General features: G+C 44.4%; 2 protein-coding genes across 4 annotated transcripts in view; one reads left to right on the top strand and one right to left on the bottom strand.

The window, feature by feature from the left end:
• LOC140735852 (semaphorin-7A) overlaps positions 1-13,566 on the top strand; it is a 35,636-nt gene extending 22,070 nt beyond the window's left edge. The window contains exons 10-14 of the mRNA XM_073061379.1: positions 1,406-1,592; positions 3,944-4,059; positions 4,850-5,022; positions 7,542-7,597; positions 13,126-13,566. Coding sequence (XP_072917480.1) covers positions 1,406-1,592; positions 3,944-4,059; positions 4,850-5,022; positions 7,542-7,597; positions 13,126-13,457 — 864 coding nt within the window. The 3' untranslated portion in view covers positions 13,458-13,566. The remainder of the gene's footprint in view (positions 1-1,405; positions 1,593-3,943; positions 4,060-4,849; positions 5,023-7,541; positions 7,598-13,125) is intronic.
• LOC140735850 (semaphorin-4B-like) overlaps positions 1-14,989 on the bottom strand; it is a 104,777-nt gene that overhangs the window by 86,527 nt on the left and 3,261 nt on the right. For all 3 annotated transcript variants that reach the window (XM_073061377.1, XM_073061376.1, XM_073061378.1), the window contains exon 2: positions 5,056-5,167. The gene's annotated coding sequence lies outside the window, so the exon portion shown is untranslated. The remainder of the gene's footprint in view (positions 1-5,055; positions 5,168-14,989) is intronic.

Here is a 14,989-nt window from a genome sequence, read left to right as displayed (position 1 = left end):
TATCTAAGAGTCTCTGAAACGTTCCTAATGTATCTGCCTCTACCACCACCCGGGCAGTGGATTTTATGCACTCGCCACTCTGTGCAAAAGAAATCTACTTCTGATATTGCACTCCCCCCCCCCATACTTTCCTTCAATCATCTCAAAAGGATACCCTCTCATATTAATCATTGCTGCCATGTGAAATAGGCACTGGCTATCCACTCTATTTATGCCTCTTATCATCTTGTACATCTTTATCAAGTCACCTCTCATCCTCCTTCACTCCAAACAGAAAGGCTGTAGTTCACTCAATCTTCTCAATGTATGCTTTCCAATCCCGGCAAACATCCTGGTAAAACTCCTTTGCAACCTATCTACAGCTTCCACATCCTTCCCATAATGAGGCAACCAGAAGTGAACACAATATTCCGAGTATATTCTAGCTTGGGTTTTATAGTGCTGCAACGTTATCATGTGGCTAGAACACAATCCCCTGACTAATGAAGGCCAACATACTATATGCAGTCTTAACCACCCCATCAACTTGAATGAACCAGTTGGACTGTAGGGCCTGTACCCTTGCAGTATGATGCTATGACTTGAAGTCTTGAGCAGTTGGGTATTGATGATGCCTTCTAGGCTGTGTGCAGTTTTGAATACCTTGCTAAAGGAGGATACACTGGCTTTCAGAGTGGTGCAGAGGACTGGTTACTGCAAAGAGGAAGGTTTGAGCCAGTTGGCTCAGTACTTACTGGTGTTTAGGACAGGGGCGATCAGTGAGAGGTAGCTTGATGGAGATGTACGGTGAATAAGTTTCTTCAGACTGGAAAGATCCAGAGAAACAAATTTTTTTCAGGACACTAAAGGAAATGAAATTCTTCCCTCTCCCCTTCTTCCTCTTTCAGGCCATCATCTCCCCTCCTGGAGATGAGGAGGAATTGCTTTTCCCAGAGAGAAGTGAATCTCTAGAATTCTCTAGCCAGGGGTTAGAGGCTACCTCTTTAAATATATTTAAGATAGATAGATTTTTACCTAGCAGGGGTTATGGAGGAGCTGAGTCCATGGACAGATCAGCCATGATCTACTGAATGGCAAAGCAGGCTTGAGGGGCCAAATTGCTATTCCTGTTTAAGGTATGTCCTTAACTCAGAATTCAGTGGTTCTATTCCACTTGGGTAAGAAGAAATTGGAACATAAGGATTTGGATGATATTTGGGGGTCAAGGCCACACCTCAGAATGGTGAGACTTTACTGGATGGCCAGGCAGGCTTGATGGGCTGAATGGACTACAAGCCCACTTCTTTAGTTTCCAAATCCTTTGATTGAGATGCATCGATGGGGTGTTCATGGTGGCTAGATGTCTGGTCAAAAATGAGAACTGGACAGACTGAAAAAAAATGACTAAATGGCTTCATTTCCACAGTGCATCAAGGGGACCCCACCCAAAGTCATTCAAGCCATCAGAAGCTTTCCAGAAATTGAGGAGCCTGTCTACCCATTATTGAATCACCCACTCTACGTTATGAAGCACAACAATTACACTAGAATTACAGCAGACAGAGTGAAGGGGGCCAACCAGGACGTCTATCATGTCCTATTCCTTGGTACAGGTACGATACATTCAGCAGACTAGCATGTCTCAGTTTGGTGGGCTGTGACAGGTGGGAAATTCCAAGAATTGAGGCCCAACTGCAGGCTATTTACAGACTACATTAAATATAACTGTACTAGTTCCAGGTCTGGTGAGGCATGGAACAAGGTGTGAAGATCAGTCGAGGCAGGGAGGCTTCAAGGGGAAGCTAAATGATCAGGCAAACTGTTCAACAAGGGACAATGCAATGGCATCCACTGGTAGAGAAAGACCATAAGACATAAGGGCAGAATTAGGCCATTCGGCCCATCAAATCTGGCTGTTTTATTATCCCCTTCAACCTTATTCTTTTGACGTCTCTCTGTAACCTTTGACGCCTTACTAATCAAGAACCTATCAACCTTCACCTAAATATACCCACTGACTTGGTCTCCCCTGCCGTCTGTGGCAATAACTTCCACAGGTTCACCACCCTTCGGCTTAAAAAAACTCCTCTTCATCTCTATTCAAAAGGGACATCCTTATATTGAGGCTGTGTCCTTGGGACCTAGACATCCCCACTATTGGAAACCTCCTCTCCATGTCTACTTTATCTAGGCCTTTCAATATTTAGTAAGTTTCAATGGGATCCAGCTTCATTTTTCTAAACTCCAGTGAATACAGGTGTAGAGCCATCAAATATTCTTTATATGTTAACCCATTCATTCCCATGATCATTCTTGTAAACCTCCTGTGAATGAAACAGATGTGCTATCTGAGCCATCCTTTCACACAGATGGCAAGTTTTTTTTACATAAATTGAGAGAGGCAACAAAATACTTACAAGTCATTTTACATACACCACTTGAAAACCAGCATGATTTTAGGTGCAATGATTACAAATGTTCGAGGAATTTAGCAGGTTAGGCAGCACCCATAGAGAGGAATAAATATTTGACCTTTCAGGCTGAGATCCTTAATAAAGTCTGCAAAGGAAGGGTGAAGCAGCCAGAATAAGGTGGTGCTACAAGCTAGCAAATGATAGGTGAGCAGCAAGGTGAGTAGGAGGGGGAGAGGGGGATGAAGTGAGAAGCTGGGAGGTGATAGATGGATGAAGTAAAGGGCAGAGGAAAGAATCTGATAGAGGAGAGTGGATCATGAGAGAAAGTGAAGGAGCAGAGAGACCAGGGACAGGTGATAGGCAAGTGAGAAGGTTAAGAGGGGAGTCAAAATGGGAAATGGAAAAAGAGAATGAGTGGGGAGAAATCACCAGAAGTTAGAGAAATTGACATTCATGCTGTCAGGTTAGAGGCTATCCAGACAGAAAATGAGTTGCTCTTCCAACCCGACAGTGGCCTCATCATGGCAGTGGAGGTGGCCATGGACTGACAAAGTAGGTATAGCAGACAACAGGGAACACAAATGGTATGTTGGCCCTTTTTGCTAAAGGAGAGTAGGAATGCCTTACAACAGTTATGTGGAGTATTGTGTACAGATTCAGCTCCCTATTCACAGAAGGACGTACTTGGTTGCTATAGAGGGATTTGCCATATGGATTCCTTAGTTGACAGGTCTGCCATTCGAGTAACAACCAAGCAGGATAGCACTGTGAAATGGTGTTGAGGTAGAACATCAGTTATGGCCTTGTGGGATAACAAGTATACATAGTGGCGAAGAAAGTTGTTTGGCACACTGACCTTCATTAGTCAGGGCACTGAGTGCAGAGTTGGGGAGTTATATTACAGTTACACAAGACACTGGTGAGACCACGCTTGGGAGCATTGTGTACAGTTTTTGTCATCCTGTTGTAGGAAAGATGATACCAAACTAGAAAGAGCGCAGAAGAGATTTACCAGGATGTTGCTTAGATTTGGGGCTCCGAGTTACAAGCTGAAGTTGTGTAGACTGGGACTTTATTCCCTGTAACACAGGAGAGAGAGGAGCAACCTGATTCGGCTATATAAGATTATAAAGGGCAAAGGCAAGGTGAAAGAGGTATTTTCCCAGTGATGGGCTAAAAGCAGAGGGGATTGGTTTAAGATTAGAGGTGAGAGATTTAAAAGGGTCATCAGGGGCAGCTTCTTCACACAAAAGGTGATTCATATATGGAATGAGAAGCCAGAAATAGTGGTCAAAGCTGGGGCATTAGCAACATTTAAAAGCCATCTAGATAAGTTAATGGATAGGAAAGAGTTCGGGCCAAACACTCTCAGAGGGGACTAGTTCACCGGACAACATCGTCAGTACAGACAAGTTGCGTCGGAGGGCTTGTTTCCATGTTGTATGACTCAATGAATGCTTTCATGCTCCTATGCCTTATTTACATAGCCTGTGAATGGGGCAGATGTGAAGGATGCCCTGTAGCCATGACATTTGTATTTTCTTTTCAAGGTAATGGGAAAATCCATAAAGTTCTACTCAACAGCGGGAAGTCCTTCATCATTTCAGAGCTTAGCCCCTTTACGACTGAAGCTCCCGTCTCCACCATGACACTGGACTCGAGCATGGTAATGTTCTGACGGGGAAAGACAAGGGCAGTATGCCATTAGCAGTTAACGTAATGCTTTACAGTGTCAACGATAGGAAGACCAAGGTTCAGTTCCTGCTATTGACTGTAAGGAGTTTGTATGCTCTCCCCGTGACTGCGTGGGTACTCTTTGGGTGCTGTGGTTTCCTCCCACATGCCAACCGACATACAGGTTAGGGTTACTGAGTTGTGGGCATGCAAGATTGATGATGGAAGTATGTCGGGCTGCTCCCGGCATAATCACAAAATAAAATACTAATGCAAACGATGTATTTCAATGTTTGATTGCAACAGTTAAGAGAAGTTTGGATGGGAGTGGTATGGAGGACTATGGTCCAGGTATGGGTCGATTGGACTGGCATGGACTAGATTGGCCAAAGGACCTGTTTCTGTGCTGAAGTGGTCTATGACACTTCTTGTTTTGATGCATGGTACAGGTGATAAATAAAGCTAATCTTTTTATCTTCAAATAATGAACTGCACTCATCTCCAGGAGGGCACAGATTGACCCCAGTGCCCATCCAGTCCTGTACCTTGGCAGCGATTGATGTAAGCTACCTTGTTCCATTTTCCATCTGTCACCTCTGGGACTGCAATAACCAAACGAGTTGAGATTCAAGGATTTCAACTGAAAGCACGTAACATCAGTGCACAAATTGCTTCATTTGCTCACATAATCAGTAGTCCTATTCACAGAACGAACTATTAGCATCAGCAACAGGGTGTGGAGGACACGCAACACTGACTTGGAATGGTTTGATCCCTTTCAGGGCCATCTGTATGTTGGAACACCAGTGGAGATGGTGCGGCTCCCACTCGCCAACTGTGCAGACTACGGCAGCACGTGTGTACAGTGTGTTGCTGCCAGGGACCCATACTGCGGATGGAACAGAACCAGTGGGGAGTGTGTGGCTGTCCCTCGAACCCTCAGTGTTACAGACAGGTACATGTTATTAACAGACCCCTTTTGACCAACCTCATTACAATGCTCCTTGTCCCCACTCTGCCTTGCTCAGGCTCCATTTTTTCCTTTTCCCTCTGCATCACTTCTCTCACTTGGTTGCCGTTTCTTCATTGCTGTACAGACCCTAGATCGAAAAAGACATCTTTTAATATCCATAGCTTGATAGGTTCTCATCCACAAACATGACAAACATCAGTCATTTAAAAAGTACACCATAGACACAGGCCCTTTGACCCATCCAGTCCATGTGGAAACCATTTACACTGCCTACTCGCATCAACCTCCACTGGGACTATAGCCCTCCTTCCATGTACCTATCCACATTTTGCTTAAACATTGAAATAGTTTGCATAAACCACTTGTGCTGGCAGTTTGTTGCACACTCTCAGGACCATCTGAGTGAAGAAGTTTCCCCTCATGTTCCCTTTAAAATTTCTCAGTTTCCACCCTTAACCCATGACCTCTGATTGTTGTCCTAGCCAACCTCAGTGGAAAAAAAATCCTGCTGGCATTTACCCTCAATTTTGTATATCTCTATCTATAAACTACTTACAGGTGCCTAATACAGACCGTAATGCAAAACTCCAAACTCTGGAACCCACCCCCACCACCTTCCCCGAGGTGTAATAGCATTGTGCTAACTGCTATGCTACCAAGGCATTAGTATAGATGTGGTAAATACAGGCTTGCTTTCCCCCCCCCCCCCCAAGGTTGGGTGAGACTAGAACTAAAGTACAGGTTTAGGGTGAACATGAGGGGTAACTTCTTCACTGAGATGGTGGTGAGGAGAATCAGTGAAGTTTAGATAGTTACGTGGATGGGAGAGGGATAGAGGGATAGTGTCAGTGAGGTAGATGGGAATAGGCTAAAGACCAGGTTCAGATCTTACCCTGGTTTGTTCTGCCAAAACGCAACACCTCACACTTCTCTGCATTAATTTCCACCTGAAAATTTTCAGCCCATTTTCCTGGCTGGTCCAGATCCCGCTGTAAGCTTTGATTGTCTTCTTTGCTGTTCACTATGCCCTAAATCTTGGTGTCATCCACAAACTTGCTGATCTTTAATATAGATGATAAACAACAGGCACATCATTGATCCCCATGGCACATCACTGGTCACAGGCCTCAGTCAGAGAGCCAACCATCTACTGTGGCTGCCCCCACAAAGCCAAGGTTGAGTTGAATTAAATACTCCATCCTGAATGCCAAATGAGTGAACTTTCTGGACCAGTCCATGCAGGACCTTGTCAAAGGTCTTGATAAGTTCATGCAGACAACATCCATTGCCTTGCCTTCATCAAAACATCCTGAATACACTCTAAAATTGGTTACTTATCACACACAAACCTTACTAACTACCCCAAATCAGTCCACCTCTATCCATAAATATTCAGTCCCTTAGAATACTTTCCAATAACTTTTCCACTACTAATGTCAAGCTCACTGGCCTATAATTTCCTGGCTTAGTCTCAGAGCCTTTCTTAAAACAGTAGAACAACATTAGCTATTCTCCTCAGCACCTCACACATGGCTAAGGATGTTTTAGATATTCTGCTAGGACCCCTGCAGTTTCTGTACTAGCCTCACACAGGCTCATGGAACATATTGTCAGGCCCTGGGGATTTATCCACCCTAATTTGCCTCGAGACAGCATACACCTCCTCTTGTGTAATCTGTATAGGGCTCTCGACCTTGTTGCTACTTTGCATCATTTCTATAGGCTCTGTTTGTCTCCCAAGTAAATACAGATGCAAAAAATGCATTTAAGATCACTCCATCTCTTTTGACTCCAAACACAGATTACTGTTCTGATCTTACAGAGGACAAATTTTATCCCTTGCTATCCTTTTTCTGTTAATATATCTGTATAAGCCCTTAGGATTCTCCTTCAGCTTGTCTGCTAAAGTAAACTCGCACCTGCTTTTCGCCCTCCTGATTTCCTTCTACAGGAGTGGCTAGAATTAGCTAGCAAGCACAGAGCCATACTGTCCATCGAAAGTGTAAATAGAACATTCTGGAAATATTGAGCAGGTCAGGCAACAGAACAGAAGAAGTAACTGGGTTTATAATTCAGTTGTAAGTCTCTTTCTCTCTTATCCATTTGTGACAAAGCATCACTGACTTGAAATGTTAACCCAGTTCCTTTTACTGAGTGGCCTGCTGAAATTTTCCAGTAATTTCTGTTGTTAATTCAGATTTTCAACGTTTTTGCAGATTTAAAAATATATTTTTGAACACTACCAGGGTCAGAGACAGAGTGATGCTCCATCTATACTGGCCAAACACACACTCCTGGGTTCAGACACAGACTGAAGATCCCTTCATACTGTCCTGTCACACACTCTCAAGGCAGGTACACGCTTGATTTTCTCAGCTCAACTTTCCTAGACACAGTGAAGGGTCATAACAGACTTACTCCAAGTACAGAGCTAATAAATATCACAAAGACATGGGAATGTTATTATCTATGTTTATCAGTGTGGTTTGTTCTTTTTGCAGTGATGTTGTCCAGAACATCGATCAGCTCAATGTGTCTGTTTGCGACGGTGCATCAGGTAATTTCCATCAGGCTGTCATCTACCACAACATCACAGCCCCTGGTTCCCATTCCCCAGCACACCAGGCCAGTTTTCAATGGGTTACCTTGGACTATCCAATTCCATGGGACATCACAAGTTAAGCCTTCATACATCTGCTAACAAGAGTCCTTGGTATTGGAGACAAAGCTCTTGCACAGATAGAAGATTGGCTGCCTGGCAGAAGTCAGGGAGTGGGGGATAAAGGAAGCCTTTTCAGCACAGCTACCACCGATTCGTGGAGTTTGCAGTTCCACAGGGGACTGCAGCTTTTCATGTCCAACACACACACAAAATGCTGGAGGTACTCAGCAGATCCAGCTGCAACTATGGAGGGGAATAAACAATCAATGCTTTGGGCTGGGACCCTACATTAGGACCAAATACCTCATTGTGTACATTGTGTGGAAAGCGGCCAGTGAGTGAGTGGGCCAGTGAAGGAGTGGAGATTTGAGGCTTTGACTTGAGAGATTCTGGCAGTTTTGGCAGTGGGACTGTGCAATCAAGTCAATCAAGATTTGAATAGCTCAGCAGAAAGCCGCTGATTAGACAATCAAGATTTGAATAGCTCAAAATCAGCAGAAAGCAGATGACTGGGCAATTGAGGTCAGGTGACCAAGCAGTTTGAAAAGCAAGCAGAGCAGCCTGTGAGTGAGTGGGCGGGCCAGTGAAGGAGTGGAGATTTGAGGCTTTGACTTGAGAGGCTTCCATGAGAAGAGGCTTCACTCCAAGTGAGGTAAGGCCGGGTAAGTTCCTTTCAAAGGAGAAAGTTTCAAAAGTTGAGGCAAGTATTGGGTACATCATGGCAGTTGAGATTGGCCTTGTGGTTTGTTCATCCTGCAGCATGTGGGAAATCAGGGATACTTCCAGTGTCCCTGATGACTATGTGTGCAGGAAGTGTGTCCAACTGCAGCTTCTGGCAGACCGCATTGAACGTCTGGAGCTGCAATTGGATTCGTACTGGAGCATCCGCAATGCTGAGAAAGTCGTGAATAGCACGTTCAGTGAGTTGGCCACACCGCAGGTAAAGGCTACACAAGCAGAAAGGGAAGGGGTGGCCACTAGACAGTGTAGCAGTAGGCAGGTAGTGCAGGAGTCCCCTGGGGTCATCTCCCTCCTAAACAGATATACTGTTTTGGATACTGTTGGGGGAGATGTCTCATCAGGGGAAGGCAGCAGCAGCCGAGTTCATTGCACCATGGGTGGCTCTGCGGCACAGGAGGGAAGGAAAAGGAGTGGGAGAGCTATAGTGATAGGGGATTCGTTTGTAAGGGGAATAGATAGGCGTTTCTGCGGCTGCAGACGAGACTCCAGGATGGTATGTTGCTTCCCTGGTGCAAGGGTCAAGGATGTCTCTGAGCGGCTGCAGGACATTCTGGAATGGGAGGGTGAACAGCCAGTGGTCGTGGTGCACATAGGTACCAACGATATAGGTAAAAAATGGGATGAGGTCCTACAAGGTGAATTTAGGGAGTTAGGAGATAAACTAAAAAGTAGGACCACAAAGGTAATAATCTCTGGATTACTACCAGTGCCACATGCTAGTCAGAGTAGAAATAGGAGGATATTTCAGATGAATACATGGCTTGAAAAATAGTGCAAGGGGGAGGGATTCAAATTTCTGGGGCATTGGAACCAGTTCTGGGGGAGGTGGGACCAGTATAAACAGGACGGTCTGCACCTGGGCTGGACTGGAACCAATGTCCTAGGGGGAGCGTTTGCTACCGTAGTTTAGGAGGTTTTAAACTAATGTGGCAGGGGGATGGGAACAAGTGCAGAGAGACAGAGGGGTGTAAAATGAGGGTAGAAGCAAAAAGTAGTAAAGTGAAAAGTAAAAGTGGCAGGCAGGCAAATCCAGGGCAAAAAAAGCCACTTTTCAACATAATTGTATAAGGGCTAAGAGTGTTGTTAAAACAAGCCTGAAGGCTTTGTGTGTCAATGTGAGGAGCATTCGTAACAAGGTGGATGAATTGAATGTGCAGATAGTTATTAATGAATATGATATAGTTGCGATCACAGAGACATGGCTCCAGGGTGACCAAGGATGGGAGCTCAACATCCAGGGCTATTCAATATTCAGGAGGGATAGACAGGAAAGAAAAGGAGGTGGGGTAGCATTGCTGGTTAGAGAGGAGATTAACGCAATAGAAAGGAAGGACATTAGCCTGGAGGATATGGAATTGATATGGGTAGAGCTGCATAACACCAAGGGGCAGAAAATGCTGGTGGGAGTTGTGTACAGTGAGATTGGGGATGGCATTAAACAGGAAATTAGAAATGCGTGCAATAAAGGAACAGTAGTTATAATGGGTGACTTCAATCTACATATAGATTGGGTGAACCAAATTGGTAAGGGTGCTGAGGAAGAAGATTTCTTGGAATGTATGCGGGATGGTTTTCTGAACCAACATATCGAGGAACCAACTAGAGAGCAGGCTATTCTTGATTGGGTATTGAGCAATGAGGAAGGGTTAGTTAGCAATCTTGTCGTGTGAGGCCCCTTGGGTAAGAGTGACCATAATATGGTGGAATTCTTCATTAAGATGGAGAGTGACATAGTTAATTCAGAAACAAAAGTTCTGAACTTAAAGAAGGGTAACTTTGAAGGTATGAGACGTGAATTACCTAAAATAGACTGGCAAATGATACTTAAAGGGTTAACGGTGGATATGCAATTGCAAGCATTTAAAGATCGCATGGATGAACTACAACATGGTTCATCCCAGTCTGGCAAAAGAATAAACCAGGGAAGTTAGTGCACCCGTGGCTGACAAGGGAAATTATGGGTAGTATCAAGTCCAAAGAAGAAACATATAAATTAGCAAAAAAAAAATGGCACACCTGAGGACTGGGAGAAATTCAGAGACCAGCAGAGGAGGACAAAGGGCTTAAATAGGAAAGGGAAAAAAAGATTATGAGAGAAAGCTGGCAGGGAACATAAAAACTGACTGTAAAAGCTTTTATAGATACATGAAAAGAAAAAATTGGTCAAGACAAATGTAGGTCCTTTACAGTCAGAAATAGGTGAATTGATCATAGGGAACAAAGACATGGCAGACCAATTGAATAACTACTTTGGTTCTGTCTTCACTAAGGAGGACATAAATAATCTTCCGGAAATAGTAAGTGACTGAGGGTCTAATGAGATGGAGGAACTGAGGGAAATACATGTTACTAGGGAAGTGGTGTTAGGTAAATTGAAGGGATTAAAGGCAGATAAATCCCCAGGGCCAGATGGTCTGCATCCCAGAGTGCTTAAGGAAGTAGCCCAAGAAATAGTGGATGCACTAGTGATAATTTTTCAAAACTCCTTAGATTCTGGATTAGTTCCTGAGGATTGGAGGGTGGCTAATGTAACCCCACTTTTTAAAAAGGAGAGAGAGACCGGGGAATTATAGACTGGTTAGTCTGGCATCGGTGGTGGGGAAAATGCTAGAGTCGGTTATCAAAGATGTGATAACAGCACATTTGGAAAGAGGTGAAATCATCGGACAAAGTCAGCATGGATTTGTGAAAGGAAAATCATGTCTGACGAATCTTATAGAATTTATTGAAGATGTAACTAGTAGAGTGGATAGGAGAGAGCCAGTGGATGTGGTATATTTAGATTTTCAAAAGGCTTTTGACAAGGTCCCACACAGGAGATTAGTGTGCAAACTTAAAGCACACGGTATTGGGGGCATGGTATTGATGTGGATAGAGAATTGGTTGGCAGACAGGAAGCAAAGTGTGGGAGTAAACGGGACCTTTTCAGAATGGCAGGCAGTGACTAATGGGGTACCGCAAGGCTCAGTGCTGGGACCCCAGTTGTTCACAATATATATTAATGATTTAGACGAGGGAATTAAATGCAGCATCTCCAAGTTTGGAGATGACACGAAGCTGGGCGGCGGTGTTAGCTGTGAGGAGGATGCTATGATTATGCAGGGTGACTTGGAAAGGTTAGGTGAGTGGGCAAATTCATGGCAGATGCAATTTAATATGGATAAATGTGAGGTTATCCACTTTGGTTGCAAGAATAGGGAAACAGATTATTATCTGAACGGTGGCCGATTAGGAAAAGGGGAGATGCAACGAGACCTGGGTGTCACTGTACACCAGTCATTGAAGGTGGGCATGCAGGTACAGCAGGCGGTGAAAAAGGCAAATGGTATGTTGGCATTCATAGCAAAAGGATTTGAGTACAGGAGCAGGGAGGTTCTACTGCAGTTGTACAAGGCCTTGGTGAGACCGCACCTAGAATATTGTGTGCAGTTTTGGTCCCCTAATTTGAGGAAAGACATTCTTGCCATAGAGGGAGTACAGAGAAGGTTCACCAGATTGATTCCTGGGATGGCAGGACTTTCATATGAAGAAAGACTGGATCGACTAGGCTTATACTCACTGGAATTTCGAAGATTGAGGGGGGATCTTATTGAAACGTATAAATTTCTAAAGGGATTGGACAGGCTAGATGCAGGAAGATTATTTCTGATGTTGGGGAAGTCCAGAACGAGGGGTCACAGTTTAAGGATAAAGGGGAAGCCTTTTAGGACCGAGATGAGGAAAAACTTCTTCACACAGAGAGTGGTGAATCTGTGGAATTCTCTGCCACAGGAAACAGTTGAGGCCGGTTCATTGGCTAAATTTAAGAGGAAGTTAGATATGGCCCTTGTGGCTAAAGGGATCAGGGGGTATGGAGAGAAAGCAGGTACAGGGTTCTGAGTTGGATGATCAGCCATGATCATACTGAATGGCGGTGCAGGCTCGAAGGGCCGAATGGCCTACTCCTGCACCTTATTTTCTATGTTTCTATGAAGCTCCCTATCAATGGACCAGGAAGGAAAGGGTTAACAAGAAACATTGGTTGGCTATATGTCTGTACTCACTGACATATAGAAGAATGAGGGATGATCTCATTGAAACCTACCTAATATTGAAAGGCCCAGATAGAGTGCATGTGTAGAGGACGTTTCCAATAATGAGAGAATAGTGGGCACAGCCGCAGAACAGAGGAACGTCCCTTTAAGACAGAGATGAGGAGGAATTTCTTTAGCCAGAGGTGGTGAATCTCTGGAATTCATTGCCACAGATTGCTGGGGAGGTCAAGTCATTTGGTATATTTAAAGCAGAGGTTGATAGATTACTGATTAGACAGGCCTCAGGGTTTATGGAGCAAGGGCAGGAGAATGCGTGAGGGATTATAAATTGCCCATGATCGAATGATGGAGCAGACCCAATGGGCCAGATGAACCAATGGCCAGCTGGTCTTAAAACATAGTCCAGAACTGGAATATCAGCCAGTGCTTTGTGATGTAGAGGAACTCTGTCTTGAGAGTGTGTTCCTTATGAGGTATGGGGGTGCACAAGATAGTGATTTTTGATTCTTTATTATCCCCTCCCAATATTTTTGTCTACTGTTGTGCAACAATGTGCAGTAATTGAGAGGAAAAGGGTGGGGGAAGAGGAAATATTGTTGACCATGCAGTACAGGATTTTAATTGCCTTTCTCTCCTTGCCTCTGGCAGATGTGGTGGTGTTGAGTGAGGAGCCCACAGAACTGATCATCAGTTCGGGAGCGTACCTCTACCTGCCTTGCCCAGTGAAGTCATACCACGCAGTCTATACATGGAGTTATAACAAGGATCAGTTTACATGCACCATCAAGGATGGGTCCTGCCCGCTGATGTTCAATGGGGAGGTCCCTGTGAGAAAGGGGCTCTTCAAGTGCACAGCCATTGAAGATGGGCTGCGGGAGGAACTTGCTGCCTATAAAGTCACGCTGAATAATGGGAGCACATTGGGACTGGAGTGCACAGCTTTCATTCTCATTCTTACTGTGCTGTGCTACCTGCTGTAGAGTGGCAGAAATTACAGTGTACCAGAACCTTATTTTGAATGTATGCTCTTTCACCCTGGGGAATGAAGTTGGCTTCTTGTCCAAAATTAAATTTAGTTTGAATGCATCAGCTGCAATCTATCTCTCCAATACGTGGCCATTTCAATCATTCCTATCCCCATTTCCTGCCCAGACACCAGACTCTCCCAGTGTCTGATCAAAGGCCACTGCTGCCCACCGCCTCTCCACTGTGAAGCTGAATGGTTGAGACATGCCCAGACTCAGTCATAGGCATCAGTGGACTCCATCCTCCCCTGCATCAGCTCCATTCAGGCTGACCCCTTACTTAGGGAGTGATGTTGATGACTCATGGGGAATCAGGGCTGGGGAATTGGTATTGGTTTATTATAGTTACATGTATCAAGCTATAGTGTAAAGCTTGTCATCCACACTGTTCATATAGATCTAATCAGTACACAGAGCACTGAGATAGAACAGCATTAAACAATAACTCTGCTGATAAGTGTAACATCGCAGAGAAAGTGCAGGCAAACGATAAGCTGCAAGATGTTCATAAGGAATAGATTGTGAGGTCAAAGTCCATCTGGACATTCTCTCTTCTCCCCTCTCCTCCCTGAAAGCATGGTGTAATGGTAAACTGCTGAGGTGTGGGAGTGAAAACAATATTCTGCAGAAAATTAAGAGAAGCATTAGCCTAAATCTAACCTTTACTGGCCCTGCCCTGGGAGGGTGTGATGGGATAATGTAGTGGGAACTTAATTCCTTACCTGACCCATACTGCCTTTGCCTCAGGAGCACTGATGGGGCAGTATAGAATGAATTTTATCAACTGGAGTGTACAGTAATTGCTTTTAAAGAGTGTTGCTGAGACAATGTAGTGAGAAATTTAAAGTCAAATTAATTCAGTTGTGTCCATGCTTGTTTTATGCCAAAAGTTGCATAGCAACAAGCAAGAAATTTGTATCTTCTCAAGGAAATCAATTGAAATCTACTCTACCCACTGTCATCTGTGCATGTGGGACACAGAAAGATCTCAGAATACAATCCCTCAAGAACTCCTCGACACTTGAGGAACTTGTGGCTTCTGGGGTGGCAGGGGAGTGTTGCACGGAATTCAGTCAGTATCAGAGTGTGCTCTGATAACCAGCAGTGTCACAGGGATGTTGATGACATGCAACAACAGGTTTCCCTATTCCTTGCGTTTCAGGTTTGACATAGTTCTCACTGGTTCAGCAGCCCTGATTCGAGCGCTGTACTACACTGCCTATACAGGCCTATTCCATCAAAGGCTTTCTGAATGGATTTTTGAACTGGGGAGAAAGACGGAGGGATTTTCTGATTGGTTGGTGTGTTACACAGGAGTCAGTGTTGGAACTGCATCTTTTCATCTCACAAGTCAGCAATTTGGATGGAATTGATGGCTTTATGGTCAATGTGATGGATGGGGCAGGTAGTGTTGAGTAAGCAGGGACTCTTCAGAAATACATAAATTTGGAGAATGGGCAAAGATGGAATAGTGTCAGGTAATGCAT

Source organism: Hemitrygon akajei, chromosome 11 (genome assembly GCF_048418815.1).
Source record: "Hemitrygon akajei chromosome 11, sHemAka1.3, whole genome shotgun sequence".
In the NCBI taxonomy this organism is placed as follows: domain Eukaryota; kingdom Metazoa; phylum Chordata; class Chondrichthyes; order Myliobatiformes; family Dasyatidae; genus Hemitrygon; species Hemitrygon akajei.
The sequence above is the reverse complement of the archived record's forward strand: the minus strand, read 5'-3'. Positions and strand labels throughout refer to the sequence as shown.